The sequence below is a fragment of the Salvelinus sp. IW2-2015 genome, linkage group LG26, assembly GCF_002910315.2.
Source record: "Salvelinus sp. IW2-2015 linkage group LG26, ASM291031v2, whole genome shotgun sequence".
NCBI lineage: Eukaryota > Metazoa > Chordata > Actinopteri > Salmoniformes > Salmonidae > Salvelinus > Salvelinus sp. IW2-2015.
In genome coordinates this window covers 19,590,879-19,617,717 of record NC_036866.1, presented here as the reverse complement: position 1 = coordinate 19,617,717, position 26,839 = coordinate 19,590,879, and the positions used below count along the sequence as shown (strand labels likewise).

At 40.5% G+C, this 26,839-nt stretch overlaps 1 protein-coding gene across 2 annotated transcripts; it reads right to left on the bottom strand.

The window, feature by feature from the left end:
* Window positions 1-4,369: 4,369 nt before the first annotated feature.
* si:ch211-216l23.2 (nuclear receptor coactivator 5) lies at window positions 4,370-20,674 on the bottom strand. Of its 2 annotated transcripts, none has more exons than XM_023971106.2 (9): window positions 20,430-20,674; window positions 15,865-15,951; window positions 14,031-14,107; window positions 13,820-13,940; window positions 10,516-10,715; window positions 7,166-7,444; window positions 6,743-6,904; window positions 6,322-6,597; window positions 4,370-5,903 (listed from the first exon to the last, which is right to left on the bottom strand). In XM_023971106.2, the coding sequence occupies exons 1-9, from the start codon at window positions 20,480-20,482 to the stop codon at window positions 5,866-5,868; spliced, it is 1,293 nt and encodes a 430-aa protein (XP_023826874.1). In that variant the 5' UTR covers window positions 20,483-20,674; the 3' UTR covers window positions 4,370-5,865. The 2 variants fall into 2 exon arrangements, with proteins under 2 accessions (XP_023826874.1, XP_023826875.1); XM_023971107.2 differs by having other exon boundaries at window positions 15,865-15,948; window positions 20,430-20,673.
* Between the last annotated feature and the right edge of the window lie 6,165 nt (window positions 20,675-26,839).

The following is a 26,839-nucleotide window of genomic DNA, read 5'->3' as shown; positions in this document are numbered from 1 at the left end:
AAGTGGGCATTGTTAGCTTTTGAAAGACTCTCTCTCCAATAAGAATTATTTCCTCTGAATCCACTGATACGGTCACTCATCTGGAGAATGTTGTTGTATTTCCCCTGCATGGTTGCTTACAGTTTGTTCAGTTTCCCAACTATGTCTGTTACATAGGCAAGGAGAGACTTTTTCTTTTCATTACACAGAAAGTCAACCAAGTTTAAAAAAATAATCCATTGTGAATGACAACAGTTCCTCTCTCAATGCGAAAAATCTTTCCAACACTCCCCCTCGAAAACCACCAAGCCTCAGTGTGAAATAGAACTTTGTCAAGCTCTGATCTCATATCTCAACATACAGTAGTTTTGCAAACAGGCATGCGCGCAGTGGATGTGATATGATGTAGTTTACAATCAAAGTTACCTGCTGCAGTACATCTCCGAGTTCTGTGGTCAGCTCTTTTGCCACCAGTTGTTCTTGGTTTATCCATTATAGCTCAGTGGTTGTATCATACAATGCATTTGGCAGAAGGAGACACATTCATAACTAGAGTGCAGAGGCCTATCCATGCAAAAGCCCACCATTCGATCCCATGGAATTGGTTTTTCGTCAATATAGCCACGCAGCACACTGAACATCCCCTGTGCAGTTTCATGCTCGGGAATCATGCGACAGAACAATATGTCAGTGAATAGCATCACCTGACATGTATAGCGAACAAAAGCCAATGCATGGGCATCTTGGCCCTCACAGCAATCGTTCATTTGGAAAGCATAAGCTGGGGTGTTTGAGTCATTCAGTCAGTTTCATTTTGATTGCTAGCAATAGCATAAACTCTTTGTTTAACAGTGTTATCTGACAAAGGTTTTGATGTGAGTTTCTTTGCATCTGCCTCCCCACACATTGTTTTCACCATATCAATAGCGGCCGGTATTATAAAAGTCTCTGTAATAGTGTGTAGTTTCATAGCGTAGCCAGCCTGGCCAGCCTAGCCATTCACCTTGGGAATGATTTTAAGGGCGCTCTCTGATTGAACTTTATCTTTTAGATTTGATTAATTTTCATTTAGATTTTTAAGGTTAACCACATTACAATGCTATTGAGATACAAAGATGATATTATAATATATATATATATATTTTTTTTGTATATTGTATATATTCTTTCCTTCAGGATTTTGGAAATTCTCCCACAACCCCATTTTCGTATCAAGGCGCTCCTTAGTTTGGGAACTGCTGATTTAGAACATCATTTGAGATGTGACTTCAATGTGCATTTTATTCAATCACATTTATAATACAGACATCACTGTGTTTGTTCCTTGATTTGAAATGTTGTTTGATTATTGGTAACACATTTAATGATGACACATTAGGATGTGTCATACAAATCATAGACAACCCAGTTGATGGAAACAGCACTCACTCACTCACTCACTCACTCACTCACTCACTCACTCACTCACTCACTCACTCACTCACTCACTCACTCACTCACTCACTCACTCACTCANTCACTCACTCACTCACTCACTCACTCACTCACTCACTCACTCACTCACTCACTCACTCACTCACTCACTCACTCACTCACTCACTCACTCACTCAGGCCTTATATTCTTTGTGTAGTAGACTAGCTGCCTAGTGAAGCCCCAGAAAGCCATGTTAAAGACTCCCTCATTGTACTGTCACAAGCCTGGAGAGTTCATGTTATATTTATGTTGCCTACAGCGGATTCTCTGTTCTGTTCTGTTCAGCTGAACTCTTGCCAGCTCCGCTACGTCCCCCCTCCACAGACAATGTTACATCTCATTGGTTATGCCCTAGATAAGCTATTTTTATAGGAAATAATTAGACATAACTGATTTAAATACTGCAAAGCCACACTCTTTTGTCTCGTTAGCGTGGTGTGTGTGAATGATGAGCACAAAGGTGAGAGCATAGAAACATTTTGCCTCTAGTATCTTTTTAATAAATATGCATGGGAAAATAAACATTTGTTCACCATTATTTTTTTGTTGTTGGTCTATTAGGATTCATCCCTCTCCTCTGACTGTGTTAAACTCTAGCCAAATGTGCATAGAGGCATTTGTGTTATACCATTGTTCAGGTTCCCTAGCACAGTATGGAGGGTTTGCAGGAGTGATTTCAGCTGCTCTACATGAGCAGGCCACTATGGACCAGAGCACAATAATGGTAATGATGATGAGGGGAGATTGGCGGAGGAGGGGGGTGGAGAGGGGTCCTGGTTGATGGGATAGTCATGCATCCATGTACTGTACATCAATTATGTCATCCATTTGTTAAGTAATAACTGTTTTCCTCATCTTTTCAACCCCACCTAGAATATTTAATTAAATCCTTGACTTCTGTGTTAATACACATTCAATGGGATTTCTGCTTCCCATACTGTGTTATGTGTGTTTTTGGTGTATGTTTACCTTATGCAGGGGCCAGACAGCCAGTGAAAAGGGGAAGAGGAGGCAGTGGCAAGGATGACAGCACTCCAGCGAAAAAAAAATTCTGATGAGCTGCAACACTCCCACGACATCAGCTCTCTGTAGGGAGTCGTCTCCTAATTTCCTCCATCCATAATAAAAAGAGCTACATTAAACATTGCCATTAGTGCCAGCAATTTGTTTTATTCTCAACAGAAAGAAATGTTATCTGTGGCGGACAAACTTAACCCAATTAAAGCCCATTGTGCAGAGGGGCCTGATGCTGAGGAACGAAGGAACAGCGGCACAGCCAAGCCAACCAAAAACGTAAAGAAAAAAAGAGAGAAAGAGGAGCGTGTTTTTGCCAAATATGCAGTGGAGAAAAAGAGAAATGTCTTGAATGGATGGAAACACTAAATACATAGCCTCTAATCTCTCTTTACTGTGTCAGAGTGGGTGACTAATATCATGCATACACTACATACCACATATACACAAATACATGCACTTATAGCACACATTTCCCCTCAATATTATATACCATTAAATAAAATGTACCCTACAGAACTGTGCTCAATCAGAATCGAGAGGCTTTCTCATAGACCCGTAATCACATTTAAATGAGAAGGGGGCATTCAATCTAGACACAAAGCCACCCCCCCCAAATCACTCAACCCCACCCATAGATACCCACACATTGGAGTGTTAATTGTTGTGATAACACCTTCCAATAACGGGTCTAATTATCAACATGTTTGGCTGCTAGAGTGCTTACCTGGCACTCATCTGTGGCGATGGGGGGGGGGTCAGAGCTGGAAGATCCTAATGAAGATCTCATTCTCAGCAGCACACACAGGCACAGTTTGGGGTTAAGGTAATTTAGAAACAAGTCCCATTAAGAGCCAACTGCAGATCAGATCCTGTGAATTCTGACACAGTGGTGCCAGGAATAGTCATAGTGATACATTTTGATTGATATCCAATTGTGAAGCTAACACAGAAGTAGAAAGTAAACGTATAAGGCTTTACGGGAGGGCGATGTTGCCGTGCATCTAAGTTTTCTCAACGTGATTACTTACTGTACATAGGCTACATGTGCAAAGACATGGGTAAGTAGTTTTAGGTATGTGTGAAAAAAGATTGACAGATCAACCGTTTGAATACAATCTGTCTGTCTGATTATCCATGTTTCAGTCTAGCCATTCATCTGATTTATAGGATGTTGTTTTTCTCTTCTCCCACAAAGCTCCAATCAACATTTCTCAGCTGGTGAAATGAAGCATAAACAGTTCTCCATTACTTTGAGAGTGGATGGATTCTTCACAGCTGCAGCCGAGGGCCTGTGATCAGGAGTTAGAGACAAAAACAACTGGAGAACATGCCTGACCACACACGTCCACCCACTCAGTGACTGTATGCCACACTCACTCCTAAACAGAACACTACATCACAATCACCTAACACAACCACATACTAACACAACTTAACCATGATCTAATTGGATTTATTCCGACATTTCCCCCCAAATTATAATTGTGTACCGTTTGACATTTTACTGCATTGTTAGGAGTTAATAACATAAGCATTTGGCTGCACCTACTAAGTCTGCTAAACTGTGTACACGACCAATAAACTTTGATTTGATGTGTGCATCCTGTAAGACACACACTGCCAAATGACAAAACAAACAGGATAGATATTTGATTTTAACTTTGCAAGCATTGTACAACCGACAATGTACTGGAAATACATATACTGTCTGAATCTTAGCCGACAATGTTTCTTTCTCAGCATTGTTGTAGGATATCAGCCTTTTCTCTGAAAATAAAGTTGATTCAAACTTTGAATAGAGCCACCACTACTGTTATTAGATATCTACTGCGTATGCCCACATAGAAAACTCAACGGTGTACACTTTGACATGAAGCACAATATGAAACGGATGAAAATAGAATTCAAGAGGAATTGATTTCATTTTCAAAAAGTCTGGCACCTTTATCTGTCTCAGAACACTTTCAGTAACAAGATTATTTCCTTTAATCTTAATAATCAATTCAGTGAGGTGCTTCGTTCGCTTAAACTGATACAGAATAAGAAATTACTAAGGAAACAATGTCATGCAAAACAACATTATAGGCTTGTGGCAAAAACAATAAAACATAACTGGGACTTCCGACTCAAATAAATTGATTGTAGCCTTTCAATGTCAGAGAAGACGAAACACATTTGATATTGGCGATGCAGTGGTTTCAAAGATAATGATAATTGAATGGATCTATAGCACCATCTAGTGATATAAGTACTACAAATTGTCTGATTTCACATCAGACCACTGCCAAGGTTGGCTTAGATACACACAGTATCTCATCCATGTTTGATATAGTTCTGTGTATGTAAAAAAAAACATCTCCACAATAACTTCTTAATTTTCATGGGCACATTATACTGAGGGTTCCCAATAGGAAACATCTGCCAGAAACTGTTTAGTCACACCTTTTATACTGTCCTAAACACTGGGTGATGATTGGTGCTAAAATTTTTATTTGATCATGGGAGATAACACAGAAAAAGGAATTAACATTAAGTGCTCTAAAACAGCATTAATTTCTCTCAGACCGCCAACTTAAAAAGCTAAAATGGAATGTTTTATTCTAATAAAACACCTGCAGAATTRTTTTTTAATAGAGCCTAAGAAACGGAGTTCCGTTCTTCTTAATTAGCTAATTTTACTCCAGTATCATTACCAATTTACTTAGTTAACAAAATAAATACTGAAGCTGACCACATGCTCAGACCTGCTCCTGAACATATCACCTTCATATTTATCACAAGATTAAAATGTAATTATYTTTGTCACATGCGCCAAATACAACAGGTGCAGACTTTACCATGAATTGCTTACTATGTTCTTAAATTGATAGCATACTGGCATCATATCCTCCTAGGACAAATCTGGGTTCCAAAGACAGACCATTGAGTGTGATGAGATGATCGCAAAAGATATGAGATTGATTAGCCTTTAATCTATTGTTTATTATAATATTTGATAGCCAATTTTCAGATAAAAACTCAAACAAAAAACAGATAAATGAAACAAAAAAAAACAAAGAATCTGAGAATGCAATACAAAAAATAAGATGTCATTTGTTCTGACTTGGCTCCTGAACATTATTGTGGGTCAACTCAAACACTCATAAAAATTGAGCTCTGAACTCCCAAATAGTGAAATAAAATTCAATTTCAGCTTGCTAAACTATGGATGCAGAGACAGAGACGATCTATACAGGGCTCTGAGATAAGGAGTGGTAGTGTGGGGTCCTGAGAGAGCAGCAGCAGGGCACTGAGCTGAAGGAGATCCCACTCCTCAGGCCAGTATGACAGTGTTTCCTGATCAGCTCTAATGCTTTCTGCTGTCTGTCCATGGTGGTCAAGAGGTGTTCTTCTCTCAGCGCCTGGGTGTGTTAGGGTGTGGAGGCAGACCACCTGATCAGACAGGAGACAGGAACATGATTGGATTAAATGTACAATAGTTTTGTGGATATTGACATGTTATAGAAATGCTACTGTTGTATTGTACTGTAATGTGTTGCTGACCCCTGCCTAAGACGACAAGAGGGAAAACTCTAGAACAAACGTTGGCCGTGCAGTCAATAACGTGCTGGGTGTTGAAGAACAGTGACAATTTAACATGTAGAAGCATTGGGAAATTAAAATTAAATAATGTCTGATGTTTTGTGGTTCGAGGCGATAGGACTGCCACCCGCTGCTTTTAAGTACACTCTGATGCTCTGGTCCGTTTCCTCTTTAAGACACATTTAATGGAATAGGGCTCTTAGTGAGCCTAACCTAAGACGACACGTGAAGGGCATGAAATAGTAGAACAGTAAAGCATGTGACTAACCTGGACAGGGGAGCAGCCCAGGCTGGGGTCCCATGTGAAGGCTCTTCAGTGATGGTGGGGCTCCTCTTGGCTGCCGTGTGGGGGCATGGGGCCACTCTGTGGAGACCACGGGGGGGAGGGGGCCCTCGGGGGGAGGGGGGCCATGGTGGTTGGGGGTCCTCGAGGTATGGACCGTGGGGGCCATGAGGGGGGGGGGACCATGAGGGGGACGATGAGGTAGCCCCTGTCCCTGGTGCATGGACAGCAGTGGAGGCGGCTTGGTCTTGGGGTATGAGCCTAAAGAAAACAGAAACTGTCGACACGCACATATACAATCATAGCCATAACAAGTGACTCATGAGTGATTGATTTTAACATTCCCATCTGATATCGATCCCATCTGCCCTGCAGAACATTTCTATTTTCGAGAATGGTAACTCACCTGGAGTCATGAGGGGGGTGGCAGGGTGCTCTCCCATCCCAGGGTGTGGCTCTCTGCCATGAGGGCCTGAGGGGGTGGGTAGCAGCGGTGGAGGTTTTCCTAAACCTGGAGGCAACATCTTCTTCCTCTCAGGCCGGGGGCCATCACCAGTCTCAGACGTGGCTGGGAAAGAGACAAAACATTAGAACAACCCTTTACAGGAGTGTATAACATCCTAAAAATAGATTAATTATAACTCAGCATTGTCACTTTAGTATCTAAGAATCCTGTATTTCCATTAACAAATTGCAATGCATGGTGTAGTTAGAGACAATGAACAATCAAATTAATTATTAGAAAATAAGGAGATCTCATTCGCTGTCCTAAATAAAAAAGCTTGTACTGTGCATAAAGACTATGGACACTATGGTTGTGTGGCTGCACCTTGCAGATGGTCCTGGCGGTTGCGAAGATACTCCGCGATGGTGCTCAGCTCCTCGGGGTACAGGTGGACTCCCTCGGCCAGGAAGAAGAGCAGCTGGCGGGTGTCAGAGGGCACAGCATGCCTCTCCACTTTCTCTCTCTCCAGGTAGTCATCCACCAGCTCGGCCGCCCGCGCCCCTGTTTCTGCAGGGTCCTTCTGCTGCGTCCGCTCCCCAAGCCCACGGCCATATTCCGCCATCACAAAGTCCATGGCATGGTCCTTGGGCATGTTGCGGTGGACTAGTAGAGGGGTTTGAAGGTTAAAAGTTAAGACATTATATAAAAGTTAATCATACAGGAGGTCTTGCTCTGAAGTCCCACTTCTTTCAGACAAGTTTATTTTGATATGGGGGTTTTACTTTGGGGTTGAGTGAAAATGCAATGCCATTTGTGTTCAAAACAGTTCATATTGCATTAATATGTAGTAATCAGTAATAAATTAACACAATTTAAACAATGTTTTTAATACATGTACTTTGAATGCTGGTATTATATATTTGATAAGGTGAATGTTACTTTGATTTGATGTACAGCAAATATGTATTTTTTTGGTATGTTGTATGCATAAAAGTTGAAAAAAGGTTAGTTATCCATTTGTGCATAAATACTAACTACACAGTATTATTTCACTATACAGATTTGGCATGACATGCAGTACCGCTTCAAGGATAATATTTTATGTGGATTAAGGAAAGGCATCTTTGAGGATTATTTGAGAGTTGAGGATTATATACTTCAGTTCCAGAGAACATTTTAAATACACACATGTGCTGAACAGGAAAAAGTAAATATGAAATAACAGTACAATAACAATTACAATTATTTTACTTATTAAATAGTATTTGTTGATAATATTTAAAGAAATACAAGCATATGGCCTGTTCATGATTTAGCTGTTAAGATTTAGATACTACCATTATTGATAAAAATGCACATGACTTATCCACCTAGTAATAGCCCTACATGTCTAGGATAGGTCAAATTAAAGTAATACATCATTGAGACAAAAACATTTTTTGAACATCATTTGAAGCTGTAAAGTTGCTTGTTCACTGGTAAGTGGACGGTCTGGCCACCGTCAATGTACACAAACAGCTTCTTCCTGTTGCACGATTGGTTCTCAGAGGTACGAACAACAATATAATACGGTTTCTTTTACAAAAAAAAATATAAAATTGTGCTCATTTATTTCAGGTATTTTTTAAGTCTTTTTCCCCCGAAATCAAAATGATTTAAGTGATAATGCCTGAGAAGCCGTGGTTTGGAGGATATATTGGCATGGGTATTAAGCCTGATATAAAATGCTGCATAGTACACCTTCAATAAGCTATTCAATAGTAGTTTAAAAAGATATTAAATGTTACAAATATATATATAAATAATACAATGTAAAAATTTGGTCATCTGCTAGTTTGACATTTCCTGAGGATTTATATCAAGCAATTAATACTTTTTCTAGTGTGATTGATATGTGCATACAGTACCAGTCAAAAGTTGACAGACCTACTCATTCAAGGGTTTCTTTATTTTTAAAATTTTCTACATTATATAATAATAGTGACGACATCAAAACTATGAAATAACACATATGGAATAATGTAGTAACCCAAAAAGTGTATTATTTTTTTTTTGAAATATATTTTATATTTGAGATTCTTCAATGTAGCCATCCTTTGCCTTGATGAAAGCTTTGCACACTCTTGGCATTCTCTCAACCAGCTTCACCTGGAATGCTTTTCCAACAGTCTTGAAGGAGTTCCCACATATGCTGAGCACTTGTTGGCTGCTTTTCCTTCAATCTGCGGTCCAACTTATCCCAAACCATCTCAATTGGGTTGAGGTTGGGTGATTGTGGAGGCCAGGTCATCTGATGCAGCACCCCAACACTCTCCTTTTGGTCAAATAGCCCTTACAAAGCCTGGAGGTGTGTTGGGTCAACATCCTATTGAAAAACAAATGATAGTCCCACTAAGGCCAAACCAGATGGGATGGCATATCGCTGCAGAATGCTGTGGTAGCCATGCTGGTTAAGTGCGCCTTGAATTCGAAATAAATCACAGACCGTGTCACCAGCAAAGCACCACCACATCACACCTCCTCCTACATGCTTCAAGGTGGGAACCACATATGCAGATATCATCCGTTCACCTACTCTGTATCTCACAAAGACACGGTGGTTGGAACCAAAAATCTCAAATTTGGACTCATCAGACCAAAGGACAAATTTCCACCGGGCTAATGTCCACTGCTCTTGTTTCTTGGCCCAAGCAAGTCTCTTCTCCTTATTGGTGTCCTTTAGTAGTGGTTTCTTTGCAGCAATTCGACCATGAAGGCCTGATTCACGCAGTCTCCTCTGAACAGTTGATGCTGAGATGTGTTTGTTACTTGAACTCTGTGAAGCATTTATTTGGGCTGCAATTTCTGAGGCTGGTAACTAATGAACTTATCCTCTGCAACAGAGGTAACTCTGGGTCTTCCTTTCCTGTGGCGGTCCTCATGAGAGTTTCATCATAGTGCTTGATGGTTTTTGCGACTCCACGCGAAGAAACTTTAAAAGTTCTTGAAATATTCTGGATTGACTGATCTTCATGTCTTAAAGTAATGATGGACTGTCGTGTCTCTTTGCTTATTGGAGCTGTTCTTGCCATAATATTGACGTGGTGTTTTACCAAATATGGCTATCTTCTGTATACCACCCCTACCTTGTCACAATACAACTGATTCGCTCAAACGCATTAAGGAGGAAAGAAATTCCATAAATTAACAAGGCACACCTGTTCATTTAAATTCATTCCAGGTGACTACCTCATGAAGCTGGTTGAAATAATTCCAAGCGTGTACAAAGCCGTCATGAAGGCAAAGGGTGGCTATTTTGAAGAATCTCAAATATATTTTGATTTGTTTCCCACTTTTTTGGTTACTACATGATTCCATATGTTTTTCATAGTTGTCTTCACTATTATTACACAATGTAGAAAATAGTAAAAATGAACAAAAACCCTTGAATGAGTAGGTGTGTCCAAACTTTCGACTGGTACAGTATTTTTGTCTGTATTATTTCAAACCTAAATGAATGTTAAGTTTAATGTGAGAGCCTCTGATGAGGGGGTCAAATGTGAACTGCTGAGTTCTGAGTACTCAACTACAGAATTAAACTAAAATCACCATAGGCCTAATATTATATATCACCCTTAAATGTTCTATATTAAAATAGGTTTTATCAGGAGTGTTAGACTTGGTATTGTTGTTCTTTTAGAGATACATTTTTAATTGTTTAGTTAGAAGGGGCCAGGTGACTGTGGGGGACTTACTTTTGAGGGATTCTGAAAATATGATTACTGTGCACGAGGACAGAGCTACGTTAGTCTGTTCGACGAGAATACATAAGGGGGAACCGTCGGAGCGGACATCTTGTAGGGCCCGGGTCAGGCCCGACTCCGCCTGCAGGTAAATCATTTCCACCGAGAGGCCACGGTCCTGCAAACAGTGGCCTATAGATTTGGGGTAATCCCTTTGAAAAAAGAGAAGAAAGCTGGTTATTGACTTCTGCACACAAACGAGGGGTGCGCAGGCATGTCGTGTGAGAGGAGAGCAGCACCGCTGTGCTGTGGCAGCATGTCCAGGCCTAGCTTCTATCAACCACAAAGACACCTCAACTGAATCACAACTCTTATCAAGGTGTAGTTAAGTGACCAGTGAAGAACAGGATAACCTGGTATATCCATTAGGCTTGGGCGGTATACCTTATACTGGGGGTATTTGGAAAAAGCCATGCGATATCAATACATTTGAATATTTGTAGGTACTTTTTTTTGTTAATACCTGCAGTCAACTTGTAAAATACCTTAGGAGATGAAGCAGAATGCGTTCATCATTTCACCTGTCACATTATGAAGCACACCATACTTCCCCAGAATAGTTGATCCAGTCATGTGTTTGTTTGTAAATAGCACAACGGGAGCTAGTGAGTCCATAGCGTTCTATATTGGTGAGTCTCTGTTGTGCGGCACACGAGGTGAAGATACACTTCTACGCAATTCACTACTAAATGTTTGCCATCAGATATCTTATAAAAAGCTTTCTGTCAGTAGTCAGAGCTCTGGATGAGTTCTGTACAGTTGCCGTTTTTCCCCCTGTGCTTCCTAATAGCTTTTCTCCTGCGTTCTTCTCCCCTGTGCTCCGTGTACACATGCTGCTCTCTCTTCAGAAAAGCATGTATCACAACTTTTTCATTTGCACAATGTATCTCGTTCACTTTTGCTTGTAAATGTCAACACTCACCGATATTGACATTCTGTAGCTACGAGCTATGCTTGTATAACTTTGTACTGGATTTGCAATTAGTTTGTTCATTTTTCGCTCGTTAGAATATAGCTAAAAGCYTCTTATGTGATTTCGCAATTAGTTTGTGCAAATTTTTAGTAGTCTGGTAATAAAGGCCCAATGGGCCTCTTGTGATTTTAGCACCCCCTTGTGTGCTATGCCGGTAATACCGTAAATCACGGGACGAGAGAAGGGAAGGTATGGCGATATGAAAATCTGGATACCGCCCAAGCCTAATATCCATAGGCCTAATATTATAAAAATGTATGTGATAAGGTGATTAAATCCAGGCTGCTGTGAGTTCTTTATCTGTTGATGTGCATTTTGTATTTAAATATGCTTATAAACATCTTAAATCTACAGTATTGAAAGAGCATGAACAGTATTGACCAGTGACAATCTTCATTGAACCTAGTCACTACTGTGTGTAACATACAATATGTTGAGGAGGGTGGGACAGTGATGTCTCAAAGCCAACAACAGGTACACATCATAACACTTGTGATGAATGTTTAAAACGCTGCTTCATTAAAAACACTACTGTCAATTAACATAGCACTTATTCAATTTCTCCACAAAACAGCGTCTTTTGGCACCAGTTTTTAGTTTGTAGGTCTTTTCTGCTCAGAGAAAGTATCAGCAATACGTTTAGGCAGGGGTGACCATTTCAAAACACGGAAGTTGAATGTGTCGTGTCCACAAGGACCAAGATGAGTGTGAGTTAACAGTAGAAAGATGTAAGTTGCATAGGTCATCCGGGTTTACATTATATAACACTGAGAAAACTTTATAGCACACTATGAAGAAAAGGAAAAAAGATCAGCAGATAGGGTTATTATTACTACACTGGGCATTTTTTGGTAGGCTATATTRAAAGGTAACATTGTTACATTTTATGTGAGTGTTGCAATAACACTTTTGAGCAGGGGATTGAATAGGTTTGCTAGGGGTAGACATGGCAAGTGTTTTATGGGGGGCATACAATCATTTAAAAATGGCAGCAAATTCCATCCTGTTACTACTATTTACAGGTGTAAGTAGCTACCAAAGCAGTGCTAAAGCAGGCTACTTACAGTATGAAATTAAAACCTAAAAAAAGTTAGCCTTTTATTGTAACATAACTTATTTTTGAAAAGGCAGAGTGAACCCATGAGGTCAATGGACCTTCAGTCTCTTTGAATGCTGCAAGAACTGGACAACTTCTACATTTTCTTTAAAGATGGATATAAAAGCTTCATTCTGTTTCATGAGTTTAATGGTTAACTCATCTATCCCATTTCATGAAATATATGAACGGGTGAATAGTAGAGTTACATATACATGTATTACGTGACACATTCCAGACAAGTGTGTACAATATTCGCTTGTCAGACCGATGATGATCAGATTAAGAATTGAGAGTGCACTTTGAACAAAGCATTGCATGACTGTTTACAACAAAAAGTGATGTTCTCCAAGAGGTTTTTTGTTTTCATAACACTTTGTGTTATGTTTCTGTTGATTGTTCTGTAGTGTCTGTGATGAATGTCTGGATTCATGTTTTTGATGGTTATGTCAAGAATCAACCAAATATGTATCTTCAACAAATCAAGTTGTCATATTATGGGATATCGAACAATCCCTAATAGAGTTAGTCAAGTTTAATTAACTGGGTGCAATTTGAACCAAAATCTGGCTTAACAGGAGATGTTGATGGCGAATCTCCTTTAAGCCGAGGAAGGTGCAATTTATATATTTTTTAAGCAGAGAGTTTGAATTTCTGCATGTGAAGAAACTAATTTATAAGTGATTGCAAGGAAAACAAAAACTACTACAGGTTTTAGGGGGGGTCTGATTCATTAACAGGGAGGCAGTTTTCTACAAGTAGATTAAAAACAAAATGTTCAGCCAACCTGGAGAGAAAGACATGAGTAGAATGGAAGTTTATGCAAGTGTGTAAGAAACCAAAAAAAAGAACAGTAGTAGCATTTGGCCCGTTTAGATAAGCTAAAACAATAGTTTTAAATTTACCTCAGTCAATCTTACAATTGACTTCAGTTTAGTTTTTCCAGGTTGTTGCCATTCATACATAGTTCTTCTTGGCAATTACAGTTAAATTCCCACACAAGTCATCCCCAACAGGTGTATGGGTATTTTCATTCCTTTTCACACACAACCACCAGTTTCTGAATTCTCCATCCTCACTCCTGGAGTAACACACATACACCTCCCCTTACAAGGGCATAGAAAATATTGCCAAAGGAAGAACCAAAAAGCATAAATACCCTAATTTCTTAAAGGTGAGCTACTCACGTGCTCTGGTTGCTCACAGACAGAACCACACAGTCGGCAGGTGTCTTCTCCTGGAGTTGCTTATAGAACCGCTGGTAGAGGGCGCTACGTTTGTCAGCTGCATTGTAAACTTTGGGAGAAGCTGAGAAGGGAGAGAAGACATTTTCTAAACAGGTTGTTGGCAAATAAATGAATTTAGTTGACATACCACATAAGAGAAATGTGATCTCACCATTTTGTTGATGTTGATATCCTTCATAGTCCATATTGTTACCGGAGTAGTCATGCTGTTGGTCCAACTCCTCGTAACTGAAAGTAACACAGACATTCATGCATGAAGTGGCTTTCACAATGGCAAAGACATATGCACCATATTAGTACAGGCCTACTGTATGACTTCAGAGATTAACATGGCATGCTGTGCTCTTTCAGTAAAAATAGCTCCTCTGTAAAACAAAAACCTCACTAGGCTTTGTAGCATTTGTTCACCCCTTCCTCCACCCTACACACAGGTGTGCCTACTTTATTCTTCAGATGGAGCGGACATCATAACAAGTATTTGGCATTAGCAGAGTATGGTACATATTCACAAACCATTTGATTGCATGTTTTGACACGCCACTTCACCACACAGCATCATGACCCCTCAAGCTAGCCTTTTTAGAATGCGAGAGTGAAATACTTACACACTAACATGCAGGCTCAGCATTCCCKAACTGTTCCATTACAATTCAGAATGTTGAAAAACTTCATTTCAACTTACTTTACCGGTTGTCTGCTGATTTTGTCCCCATGTCYGAGGTAAATTGGATACAAAATATCCACAGGGAACTGTTATCAACCAGACCTTCAGTACGCTGGTCTGTATAGTTTGTATTTCCGGTTTTTATTTTCAATAATGATGCAATTCGTAGGTGACAAACACTTGCACAATATGSCCAATATTGCTAGAAAAGTGCTTTGGTCAACGACATTCGGATATTGTTTACATATTGTGCATCACATGCAATGCGTCAACAGATTGAAAATACAAGTGACAGAAACTATCGGCAATGTAGGGTAAACAACACTTTCCTGTGGATACCCTAACTCCACCTACCGCCAGAAGGACCAACAGCATGCACAACCGGTAATGTAAGCGTAAATATAATTTATTCAACATTCCGCCTGTAGAGAGACTATCGTGTCTTATTTTTATTTTATTTTATTTTTTTACAGAGACTTCTTTCAGACTGATATCCGCGGAGTAAGCATGGTAACATTCTTATGTTTCAGCAACCATCAAACTAGCCAACTACACTCCACAATTTATGATGGAGTTGAGCGGCAACTAGTGTGGGTGGACTGGAGCTCCGACATCAGATAAAACTAAGTTAATAAAAAGAAAATAGCCTGCATTTACACGTCCTGTTGAGTTTAGTCCGCTACCCTCAAAACCTGCCATTAACATTTATCAACAGTCAATCAAGGAATGTTGGCAGACTAGCTAGCTAACAATTTTGAAAAATAGCTAGCTAGCTAGCTAGCTAATTTAGGGTGCGTTCGTAAATTCACTCTGGCTATCTAATCTGATTTCAGAGCACTCTCGTCTGAGTCTGTCAGAGCGCAGAATAACTGATCAATTTACGAACGCACAACACCCGTCGAATATGACAGGTGTCAGTAAAAGTCAGAAAAAAACCATCATTAAATTGTTGCTAGCAGCAGAGTTACAGTCACCAACGCTTTAGTTAACATGAAAACAGCCTAACCAGCTTGGCTAGGGCGAGTAAAATGGTCAGGGTGAGGTGTTCTCTCATTTGTGTCTGGATGTAGCTAGCAAGCTAGACAACTTTAGCCAGTTAGCTTGGGTGCTTGACTGCCGTTGTGAGGTCAGAAAACTCGGATCAACCCTACTCCCCTGTCAGAGCATCGAGTGTGCACTGGGAACACTCCGAGAGTGAAACACTCAATTTACAAACGGACAATCTGACAACATTCTGAATTTACAAAACGCCCAGAGCGTACTCTAGCACTCCAGAGTAAAATTTACAAAGCCACCCTTTGTTAGCTGTAATGTTAACTACCTCTCAGAATCCTTGTGGTCGTCGGTCCTGTCTTCTCTCACGGGGTATGGTGCTGGTCTTCGAAAAGGCCGAAGAGGTTTAACACTGCTGAAGGAGATTTACAGTTAGCCAGCTATTAGCATCACAGCCATAAGTATGTGAGCGGAGCAAGGAACGGAGATTGACCCATTTGACTGGAGCGCAGAGCGAGTTTCCCCCCAAAGGCTGGAGCGTCGGACTTCTCGCCGCTCCAGTACCATTCACTTCACAAGCTCAGGGCATGCCTGGCCCAGCATGCATTTGTAGGCCACTTGGGTTCCGTTACAGCCCCTTGCTTTAGCTACTGTCATGGAGTTCGCTAAATATATTCAGAAAGAAACTGATAAAACACACAGGTGCAAAATCAAGGTGACTTAGAAAGCTGAGGAGGACCAAGAGCGGGAGGGCGGTGATGTAGTGTCACCAACTAAAGAATCATTGTGGAATCTGAAAAGACATATCCCGAAAGCATGATGTGAACTATGTGTACATGCTAACATAAAAATAAAAAGGTGGGTAGCTGGCTGTGTCATTGTAGCAAAGTATTTATAAATAAAAAATGTGATCTCTTTAAAGCTTAGCTCATTTTCATTCTATTATCTATACTAGAGGTCGACAGATTAATCGGAATGGCCGATTAATTAGGGCCGATTTCAAGTTTTCATAACAATCGGAAATCGGTAATTTTGGACACAGATTTGGCCGATTTTTAAAATAGATTTTTTACACCTTTATTTAAATGTTGCTGTTACATTGTACAACCTTCAATGTTATGTCATAATTATGTACAATTCTGGCAATTTAATTACGGTCTTTGTTAAGAATAAATGGACTTCACACAGTTCGCAACGAGCCAGGCGGCCCAAACTGCAGCATATACCCWGACTGCTTGCACGGAACGCAAGAGAAGTGACACAATTTCCCAAATTATAAGAAATTCATGTTAGCAGGCAATATTAACTAAATATGCAGGCAAAATATATACTTGTGTATTGATTTTAAAGAAAGGCATTGATGTTTATGGTTAGGTTTGGTGCAACGACAGTGCTAAATCATCACCCGTTTGGCGAAGTAGGCTGTGATTCGATGAGYAATTAACAGGCACCGCATCTGCTCTGCAAGGGACGCGGCTTTTGTGGAGCAATGGGTAACGATGCCTSGAGGGTGGCTGTTGTCGATGTGTTCCTGGTTCGAGCCCAGGTAGGGGCGAGGAGAGAGACGGAAGCTATACTGTTACACTGGCAATACTAAAGTGCCTATAAGAACATCCAATAGTCAAAGGTATATGAAATACAAATGGTATAGAGAGAAATAGTCCTATAATTCCTACAACCTAAAACTTCTTACCTGGGAATATTGAAGACTCATGTTAAAAGGAACCACCAGCTTTCATATCTTCTCATGTTCTGAGCAAGGAACTTAAATGTTAGCTTTCTTACATGGCACATACTGCACTTTTACTTTCTTCTCCAACACTTTGTTTTTGCATTATTTAAACCAAATTGAACATGTTTCATTATATATTTGGGGCTAAATTGATTTTATTTATGTATTATATTAAGGTAAAAGAAAAGTGTTCATTCAGTATTGTTGTAATTGTCATTATTTCAAATAAATTAAATGTACATTTTTGGGGGGGAATTTTATTTAAAATCGGCCGATTAATTGGCATCGGCTTTTTGGTCATCCAATAATCGGTATGGGCGTTGAAAAATCATAATCGGTCGACGTCTAATCTATACAATAGGCACCATTGCATGAGCCTGAAGCCATAGACGCTGGCCAAACTCGTGTTTCCAAAAGTGAATTCAAAGGGACTGTAGACAGCCTAGTTAGGCATTTTTCATTACAATTCTCTTTAAATCTACTTATACAACGGTGGGTCTAATCCTGAATGCTGATTGGTTAAAACTGCATTTCAGCCGGTGTCTATTCCACAAGTAACTACCAGCTAAATCTGACGTTAAAATTKGTATTTACTCTGTTCCATTTGACTGCGCAATCCACTGTCTCATCAGCCCAGCCTGGCAATTTATAAACTTGATCTCCACTATATAAAACATCTAGACATTGTCACATTTCTTTAGACTAACATCTTGTTTTCAACAGCAGAGATTTGTATAAACCTTGCTGTGTCTCTGTCCCATGTGTACCGAGTAGGGATGCACGATATATCGGTGAACATATCGGAATCAGCCGAAATTAGCAAAAAATACCAACATCGGTATCGGCCGATATCTAGTTTAACGCCCCGATGTCAAAGCTGACGTGCATACCTATATAACGTAGGTACATGACGTATTGACACCACGTAAAATTTTGTGATGCAGAAGGACACAATTGGTGGAATCATGCCATATTTAGACTAGATAATGTTAAAGAAGGTTGGAATGTGAAGCAATGAAATGGGGTATTAGTCTACTCGGTGACACCCACAGAACACAACTGTGAAGAGTTTACGTAAATATTAGCGTTGTAGTTCTTATCTAGGACTGTGACATCACCCCCCCCAGTCAGCCTATTGTGTGTATTGACATGCTTATTGATCTATTACAGTTTTACCTAAGAATTGGGGATCAATGAAATGGGGTATCAGTCTACTCAATACCCAATATATTTTTTTCCCCAACGTCCTCAGAGTTATCAGACTCCAAAACATCCACGCAGTATTGGTTTTCCTCGGGAATAGTGTTCAATACACATAGGTTGATAATAAATGTTTCAATTCACTTGTTTCAGTGTCCCGCAATAAGAGCTACGACACTAATGTTCTCTGGGTGTCACGGAGTAGACTGATACCCCATGTCATTGATCCACAATCCATAGGTAAGTGAAATAAGTATGCCCCCAATGCAATTCTAAAGTACAATACATCCAGGGTGAATTCAACAGATTTTTGTCAAATTAACAAAGTATTGTCTTTTGTAGATTTTATATAACATTCCAAACTTGTTTAGCATGACTTATTCAATTATGGCATAATTCTACTATTTGTAATAATTTGTATCACTGTCAATGACATACTTATATTTTGAAGGCTAACTGCAAAGTCCACTATTGTGGCTATTACTTATTGTGGCTAGTTTCTAAGAACTGTCTTAAAATGTAGGGTTATTTTAGATGATGACACCTAGCTATATAGTTAGCTATAGTTAGTTAACTATAGCTACTGAAACAGATTGTTTTGCTATCTTTTTGGGGAAGGCCATTGTTTGCATCCATGAGCAAGCTCACCTTATTTAAAAAAAAATGTTTTAATGGCCAGCACTGTAGGTGCGAGAGACAACTTTACCAGTATCATAACATTCATATCGACGAATCGTTATGACATATGAAACACCAGTGATAGTGTAATCAATGTGTAATAACTACGTAAAATAATTATGAACGGGTTAAATTATTATGTGACGTGCAGTCATATTCAGGTCCTGATTGGTCAACATGCTTATTTGACACATCAACTAGTGTTATTTGACGTGTATCTTTTTTGACACACAAAGACCCAAACGGTGTTCCATAACCGAAACGATAAAACGAACCCGTTGGCTTGATTGTAACCCTAGATTTGTGTCGGGACTATATCGTGGAAGGATGAAATAATATTTAATATAAATATGTCAATCATTATTTGAATATGTTGGTAACCCGTTGTATAAATGTGATAATGCCCTCGAAACCGGTGTTTGGAGGAAATATTGGCACAGTTTGCCGGCCGGCCCTCGAACCAACATATCCTCCAAACACCGGATTCTCTAGCATGATAACTTAAGTAAGTCAACGCCTATAAACGCAATTTAGAATATAATAATTTAATACAACAACATGTTGTTTAAATGCTGAGCACTTAATGTTCCTGCCAGTCTAGTGTGTCGGACTCGTCAATGCATTTCTTTGTAGACTGTAGCCTTGAAAAAAATGTTAAATAGGCTAATATAGCCTAAATAATTCATTTTCGTTCCTTCTTAGGCTACCTGTCTGTCTCGCGACTTACTTAGAATGTTTATATACTGTTTAACAAGACATGTACAGTAGCTTCCTATTTGAAGTTATCAACGCCTCTAAGTCACCTTTTCATGATAATTAAAATACCTTTTTATTGAAATCATATGGGTTGGTTTCAATACTTCAAAACCAAATGGTAGGTCCAGGTAGCCACACAAATAGATGGGGGTTGGTTAAATTGTGATTTAAATTATAAGAGCGTATTTGGCGCGGCAATATTTTTTACCCCTGTGCAAGAGCAGTTTTTAGCAGTGTCGTTGGAGAGTACGTGGAGCGCCGGAGGAAAACGATTTCCGACCGCTCAACTCCGCTCACATACTCTGAACATCTAACGTTAGCCATTCCTTTGTGAATAACTGCGTTAGCTAGCTAGGCTAACAACGTTACACACACACCCACCCACAATACAATAATTATCCGGTTAATTGGCTAGCTAGTTAGGCTCCAGATATGACTTCCGCCATAAGTAGTTTCATATCTAGCTAGTTAGCTATCTAATCAGGCAAGAATGAGGCTGATTGAAGCTACGCTAGCTAGCCACTTACCCTCCATTTGGGTTGGGTTGAGGCCGTCTGCCGCCTGGTGCCCACGACGACATTGCACTTTCGTCAAGTGGGAATACCTCTAAATAAACCGTGGAAAATAATAAGTATTTGGCCAAACAGACGAATGATGGCTTGCTAGCTAACAGTGCGCCCTAACCTAACGTAGGTTAAATAACCAGGCCGTATTTCAAAGGATCAAAACCGCAATGTATCATGTGGTACATTCGGACTGATCTACAAATAATAATGAATCGTTATTTATGACGCAAAGTGATTTATAAATCAGTCAATGGMCAGTCGTGTTGATGCTCTCGAACACAGCCACAGGCTTCTTCTTCTTTAAATTTGAATTGGCAGATCGCAACCAACTGAAAGGTGCATACATCGCCACCTACTGCACTGGAGTGTGAGACCGGTCACGGCCTCTTAAGTCATCTAGCTCTGTGTTTCCCGTCTACTGATCTGGAGTGTGAATTCTTTATACTTTGTGACACAAAAAGGGAAGGAAAAAGGACTGGAAAAGGGCTCCTGTGCTCCAAGGCACGGCATCTCAGTGCAAGATGTGTCATTACAGTCCCTGGTTCGAATCCAGGCTGTATCACATCTGGCTGTGATTGGGAGTCTCATAGGGCAGTGCACAATTGGCCCAGCGTCGTCTGGGTTTGGCCGGGGTAGGCTGTCATTGTAAATGAGAATTTGTTCTTAACTGACTTGCCTAGTTAAATAAAGGTTAATATATATATATATATATATATATATATACAGTGGGGCAAAAAAAGTATTTAGTCAGCCACCAATTGTGCAAGTTCTCCCACTTAAAAAGATGAGAGGCCTGTAATCATAGGTACACTTCAACTATGACAGACAAAATGAGAAAAAAAATCCAGAAAATCACATTGTAGGATTTTTAATGAATTTATTTGCAAATTATGGTGGAAAATAAGTATTTGGTCAATAACAAAAGTTTCTCAATACTTTGTTATATACCCTTTGTTGGCAATGACAGAGGTCAAACGTTTTCGGTAAGTCTTCACAAGGTTTTCACACACTTTGCTGGTATTTTGGCCCATTCCTCCATGCAGATCTCTCTAGAGCAGTGATGTTTTGGGCTGTTGCTGGGCAACAACGGACTTTCAACTCCCTCCAAAGATTTCCTATGGGTTGAGATCTGGAGACTGCTAGGCCACTCCAGGACCTTGAAATGCTTCTTACGAAGCCACTCCTTCGTTGCCCGGGCGGTTTTGGATCATTGTCATGCTGAAAGACCCAGCCACGTTTCATCTTCAATGCCCTTGCTGATGGAAGGAGGTTTTCACTCAAAATCTCACGATACATGGCCCCATTCATTCTTTCCTTTACACGGATCAGTCGTCCTGGTCCCTTTGCAGAAAAACAGACCCAAAGCATGACGTTTCCACCCCATGCTTCACAGTAGATATGGTGTTCTTTGGATGCAACTCAGCATTCTTTGTCCTCCAAACACGACGAGTTGAGTTTTACCAAAAAGTTTATTTTGGTTTCATCTGACCATATGACATTCTCCCAATCTTCTTCTGGATCATCCAAATGCTCTCTAGCAAACTTCAGACGGGCCTGGACATGTACTGGCTTAAGCAGGGGGGACACGTCTGGCACTGATCCTAATAATTGCTCCCACAGTTGATTTCTTCAAACCAAGCTGCTTACCTATTGCAGATCCAGTCTTCCCAGCCTGGTGCAGGTCTACAATTTTGTTTCTGGTGTCCTTTGACAGCTCTTTGGTCTTGGCCATAGTGGAGTTTGGAGTGTGACTGTTTGAGGTTGTGGACAGGTGTCTTTTATACTGATAACAAGTTCAAACAGGTGCCATTAATACAGGTAACGAGTGGAGGACAGAGGAGCCTCTTAAAGAAGAAGTTTACAGGTCTGTGAGAGCCAGAAATCTTGCTTGTTTGTAGGTGACCAAATACTTATTTTCCACCATAATTTACAAATAAATTAATAAAAAATCCTACAATGTGATTTTCTGGATTTTTTTTCTCATTTTGTCTGTCATAGTTGAAGTGTACCTATGATGAAAATTACAGGCCTCTCTCATCTTTTTAAGTGGGAGAACTTGCACAATTGGTGGCTGACTAAATACTTTTTTGCCCCACTGTATATATATATATATTAAAAAAGGGAAAAAACATTGCCCTACCAGCTAACATACACCCATTAAAACCTCACCACTATTCCACTACTTGGCCCTATCGGATCCTCAACCTGACATTCTCTCCCTGGACACTTCTGATCTCCAGCACTATGCACCATGGATACCCCTACAGTTAACACACAACTTTTCCCACCGATACTACACATTCCTTTGTCTCATGCCCTCCTGCACATTTCTCATATCTAGGAACTTCCCTCCTACACACTATTGCAACATGACCATAAGCTTGGCACCTAAAATACCGTAATAGGTTCGGGACAAAAGCTCTCACAGGATAACTGACACATCGTAACTTGACTTTGTCGGATAAAGACTCTGCATCCAAACTCAGCAGGACAGACAGCATCTTCTCTGTTTCACCACGCTCTCCACCGAGTCTGCGTCGCACAAAATGGCAGGCGTCACAGACACTGGGAATCTTAAAAGAAACAGTCAGAGAGGAATAGGCGAAGCAAGATGACTGGGCCCAAAATCTGTCTTCTCCAGTAGGTGGTGCTTTTTCATGTTTTTCACTCACCAAGCAAGCAGTTTTTGACATTATCGATTATAGTCTTCTGATGGAAAAATATATATATTATGGCTTTACACCCCCTGCTATATTGTGGATATGGAGTTACCGGTTTAACAGAACACAGAAGGTGTTCTTTCATAGAAGCCTCTCCAACATAATCCAGGTAGCGTCAGMAATTCCCCAGGGCAGCTATCTAGGCCCCTTAACTATTTCAATCTCTACTTATGGCATGCCACTGTCCTTGAGTAAAGCCAGAGTGGCTATGTAAGAGGATGACTCAAAACTATACACGTCAGCTACTACAGCGAGTGAAGTCACTGCAACCCTTAAGAGGTTTTAAACTACTATCACACAGCTCGGACACCCATGCATACCAAATAAGACATGCCACCAAAGGTCTCTTCACAATCCCCAAGTCAAGAACAGACTATGGGAGGCACACGGTACTACATAGAGCTATGGCTACATGGAACTCTATTCCACATCAGGGATAAAAATACACCTTATTGAACAGCGAGGACTGTGAAGAGACACATACAAGCAGAGAAACACATGATCATGATAAGCCACGTAATCTACACACACGTGCACATGGGTGTTGTATTGTAAATATGTGGTGGTGGCCTGAGGGAACGCACTGAATGTGTTGGGCAAGGTGTTATGAAATGTAATGTCATATAGTATTTTAAACTGTATGTAACTGTCTTATGTTGCTGGACCCCAGGAAGAGCAGCAGCTAATGGGGTTCCATAATAAATACAAATACAAATGCAAATGAGAGTGTTGAATTTGGTTAACAAAAAATATAATGGCTTACTTGCTACGTGTGGCTTATTTGATTGAATACAGGTTTCGTAATGATTAGGTTGCACAGTCATGGGGCATCTATCTATGCATCTATCTATCCATCCATCCATCCATCCATCCATCCAGATATTGATATAATAACCATCATATCAAAGTAAACTTCGAGTCACGCGTTGACATGTTGTTTGGTCCTCCCACTACGACCCGTCAGGAAAGTATGCAGTTTATTAGACTACAGACAAAATAAATTATGATGAACTTCACAGGGTGGTGAAAGTGCAAAGTGATAAGCTTGATGCTCCTTTCCAATAAATGTCTTGGGTCTTATTCTGGCGACATGATAATCGATGCCAGGCCGATAGCGTAGAAGCTTCTTGGGACTACCAGCCATCTCCTGAGGAAGTTGTTAATGTTCTTCTCGAGAGCCTCCATGGTTGAAAGCTGTACCTCATATGCAAACAGTGGCAAGTTGAGTCTGGTAAAACCCTGCTTTGTTAGCCCCGGGCCTTAAACTTGTCATGTAGGCCGCTTCTCTCTCTCTCTCTCTCTCTCTCTCTCTCTCTCTCTCTCTCTCTCTCTTCTCTCTCTCTCTCTCTCTCTCACTCTCTCTCTTCTCTTCTCTCTCTCTCTCTCTCTCTCTCTCTCTCTCTCTCTCTCTCATTTAAAGGTTGACTTGCAAGAGCATCTCCTTCACACTCTCTTTGTCGTTGAGGCTTCTCTCTGACTGTGGGGATGGTCTCCTCTCTGATCTTAATAAATCGTTACCGTTCCTGGACATGTCCCTTTTTTCAGTTCTAGGCTTCTGGATTTTGTAGGCTTGAACACCATTTTGGCCCAATTGGTGAGCTCTACCAGATCTTCCGGAATCCATCTGCCTTCTGGAACTGACTTTTCTGTGATCGTCAGATCGTCCATGAATGCTCTGATTGGAGCCTGCTGGACACCGCTTGCCAGTACTACACCCCTTCTTAGCATCTCTGCTGATTTGACAAGGAGTTTCATCACTGCAGAAAACAGAGTAACTGAGATGCACCTGGTGACATTGTCTACCTCCAGCCTTTGCCATGTGGTGGTGAAGTCTCCACTTATGAAGCGCATATTGAAGATGTCAAAGTAGCACTGAAGGAGCTTCTGGAATCTCACAAGWACATGGTAGGTCTTGAGTGTGGTTTCCACCAGATTGTGGGGTATGGTTCCGTAGGCATTGGTTAGGTCTAGCCAAAGGACTGTCAGATCTCCTTGCTTACGTGTGTTCAAGGCACAAAGACACTCCTGGAACGCCACCCTTTTGTACTGAGGTGTCAATGTAGTTGTTGGACAACAATTCTAAAGAAGATTTTATCTTCCACATTGAGGAGTGAGATGGTTTGGAATTGCTTGATGTTTGAGTTTTCCTCTTTTGGAATGAAACACCCCTCAGCATCTGTCCATCTTTCTGCAAGATAATCTTTCCTCCAAGCCACTTTCAGCAGCCTCCAGAGTCTCCTCTTGAGCCTCTCACAGTATTTTAACACCTTGTACGGAATACCATTAGGCCCTGGCACTGATCTTCCTCTGGCCTTCTTGAGAAAGTAATTTACCTCCTGCCAGATGGGTTCCGACACCTCAAAGGGGATGGTGGGCTCATCTGGTTTGATGAGTTTTGCCATCTCCTCTAGCTCGTCCTCACATCTGGGGTCGCTGTGGACTCCACAAATGTGCTCCTCCACCTCTTTCTTTATTGCTTTCAGTTCTCCTGATCTTTTGTCACCCCAGGAGTTTTGAGAGATACTGGGAGGTTCTTTGTGAAATCCATGCTCTCCTTCATCTGCCTCCTTCTGTCCCTTCCATGATACTCAGCTCAGCACAAGGTTTTAATGTGCAGGTAACAAGGTCTTAATATCAGGTATCCTTCAACGCTGGTTTCTCATCCTCCCTTGCTTTGTGAAAAGCCTTCTTCTGCCTCCTCGGGTCACCACTTAGGGTGGTTATCTCCTTCAGACGTCTGTTTCTGAATAGTTTTAAATCTTGAATGTATTTTGATGTATTTTTCATTTTACCTGTGCTGTTGATTTGCATTTGTGTCTGGTTACAATAAAATCAAATAAAAATAAAGCCTTTTTTTCTCTTCTGTCCGTTGACACCTCTCGGAGCTCCGAGAGCCTCTCGTGCACGTCCGCTGTCTGTGTGAGGCGCACACCCATTTTTTCATCCTTTTATCAATGTATTATTTAGTTTATTAATTCATCAGATCTTAGTTGTTGTTTGAATTGGTAAGGCCGGTGGGATTTTTATGGTATTATTCTGATGTTTCTATAGCCTCTGTCTTGGGTAAAAGAGGTTTCAACTAGTTAATTGGGGTACCCCTGCTCTGGTGACTAAGATTTAGCCCAGGTAGTGGCACAAGATATTTCTACCTGACTTTGCCAGTGTACTGTAAACTCTGAAGGGAAGAGTACAGTATCTGTAGGCTATGGGGGTAGGCTTTGTTTCACGGACTAGGCCTACCCGTAGCCCATTTCCCAAGGCTGATTTTGGATTTTTTTATTTGGTTCTGATTTCTTTGGAGAAATTCATGTTTCTTATTGTTTGTTTGTTTTTGTTTTACAGATTTTTCCTCCTATCTGCCTTTCTCTGTTCTCATGCTACTTAGGAAAGGTGGTAAGTAATTATATTTCCCTTCTTTTCTTTTTTTGATTGAATATCTCATTGTTCAATAACATGATGATATAACACAGGGGGGTTTCTAGGATTTGAAGACATTCAGGGCTTAGTCCAAATCCTGTAGGGAAGTCCGGGGCCTTCTTCCCCAGCAAAAAAAGACGGAATTTCAACAGCTAAATGCAAGAATTTGGTGCACTTTGAGATTAACATTGAGAGATTAGAGCATTGAGAGATTTTATATTTTTCAGGAATTTT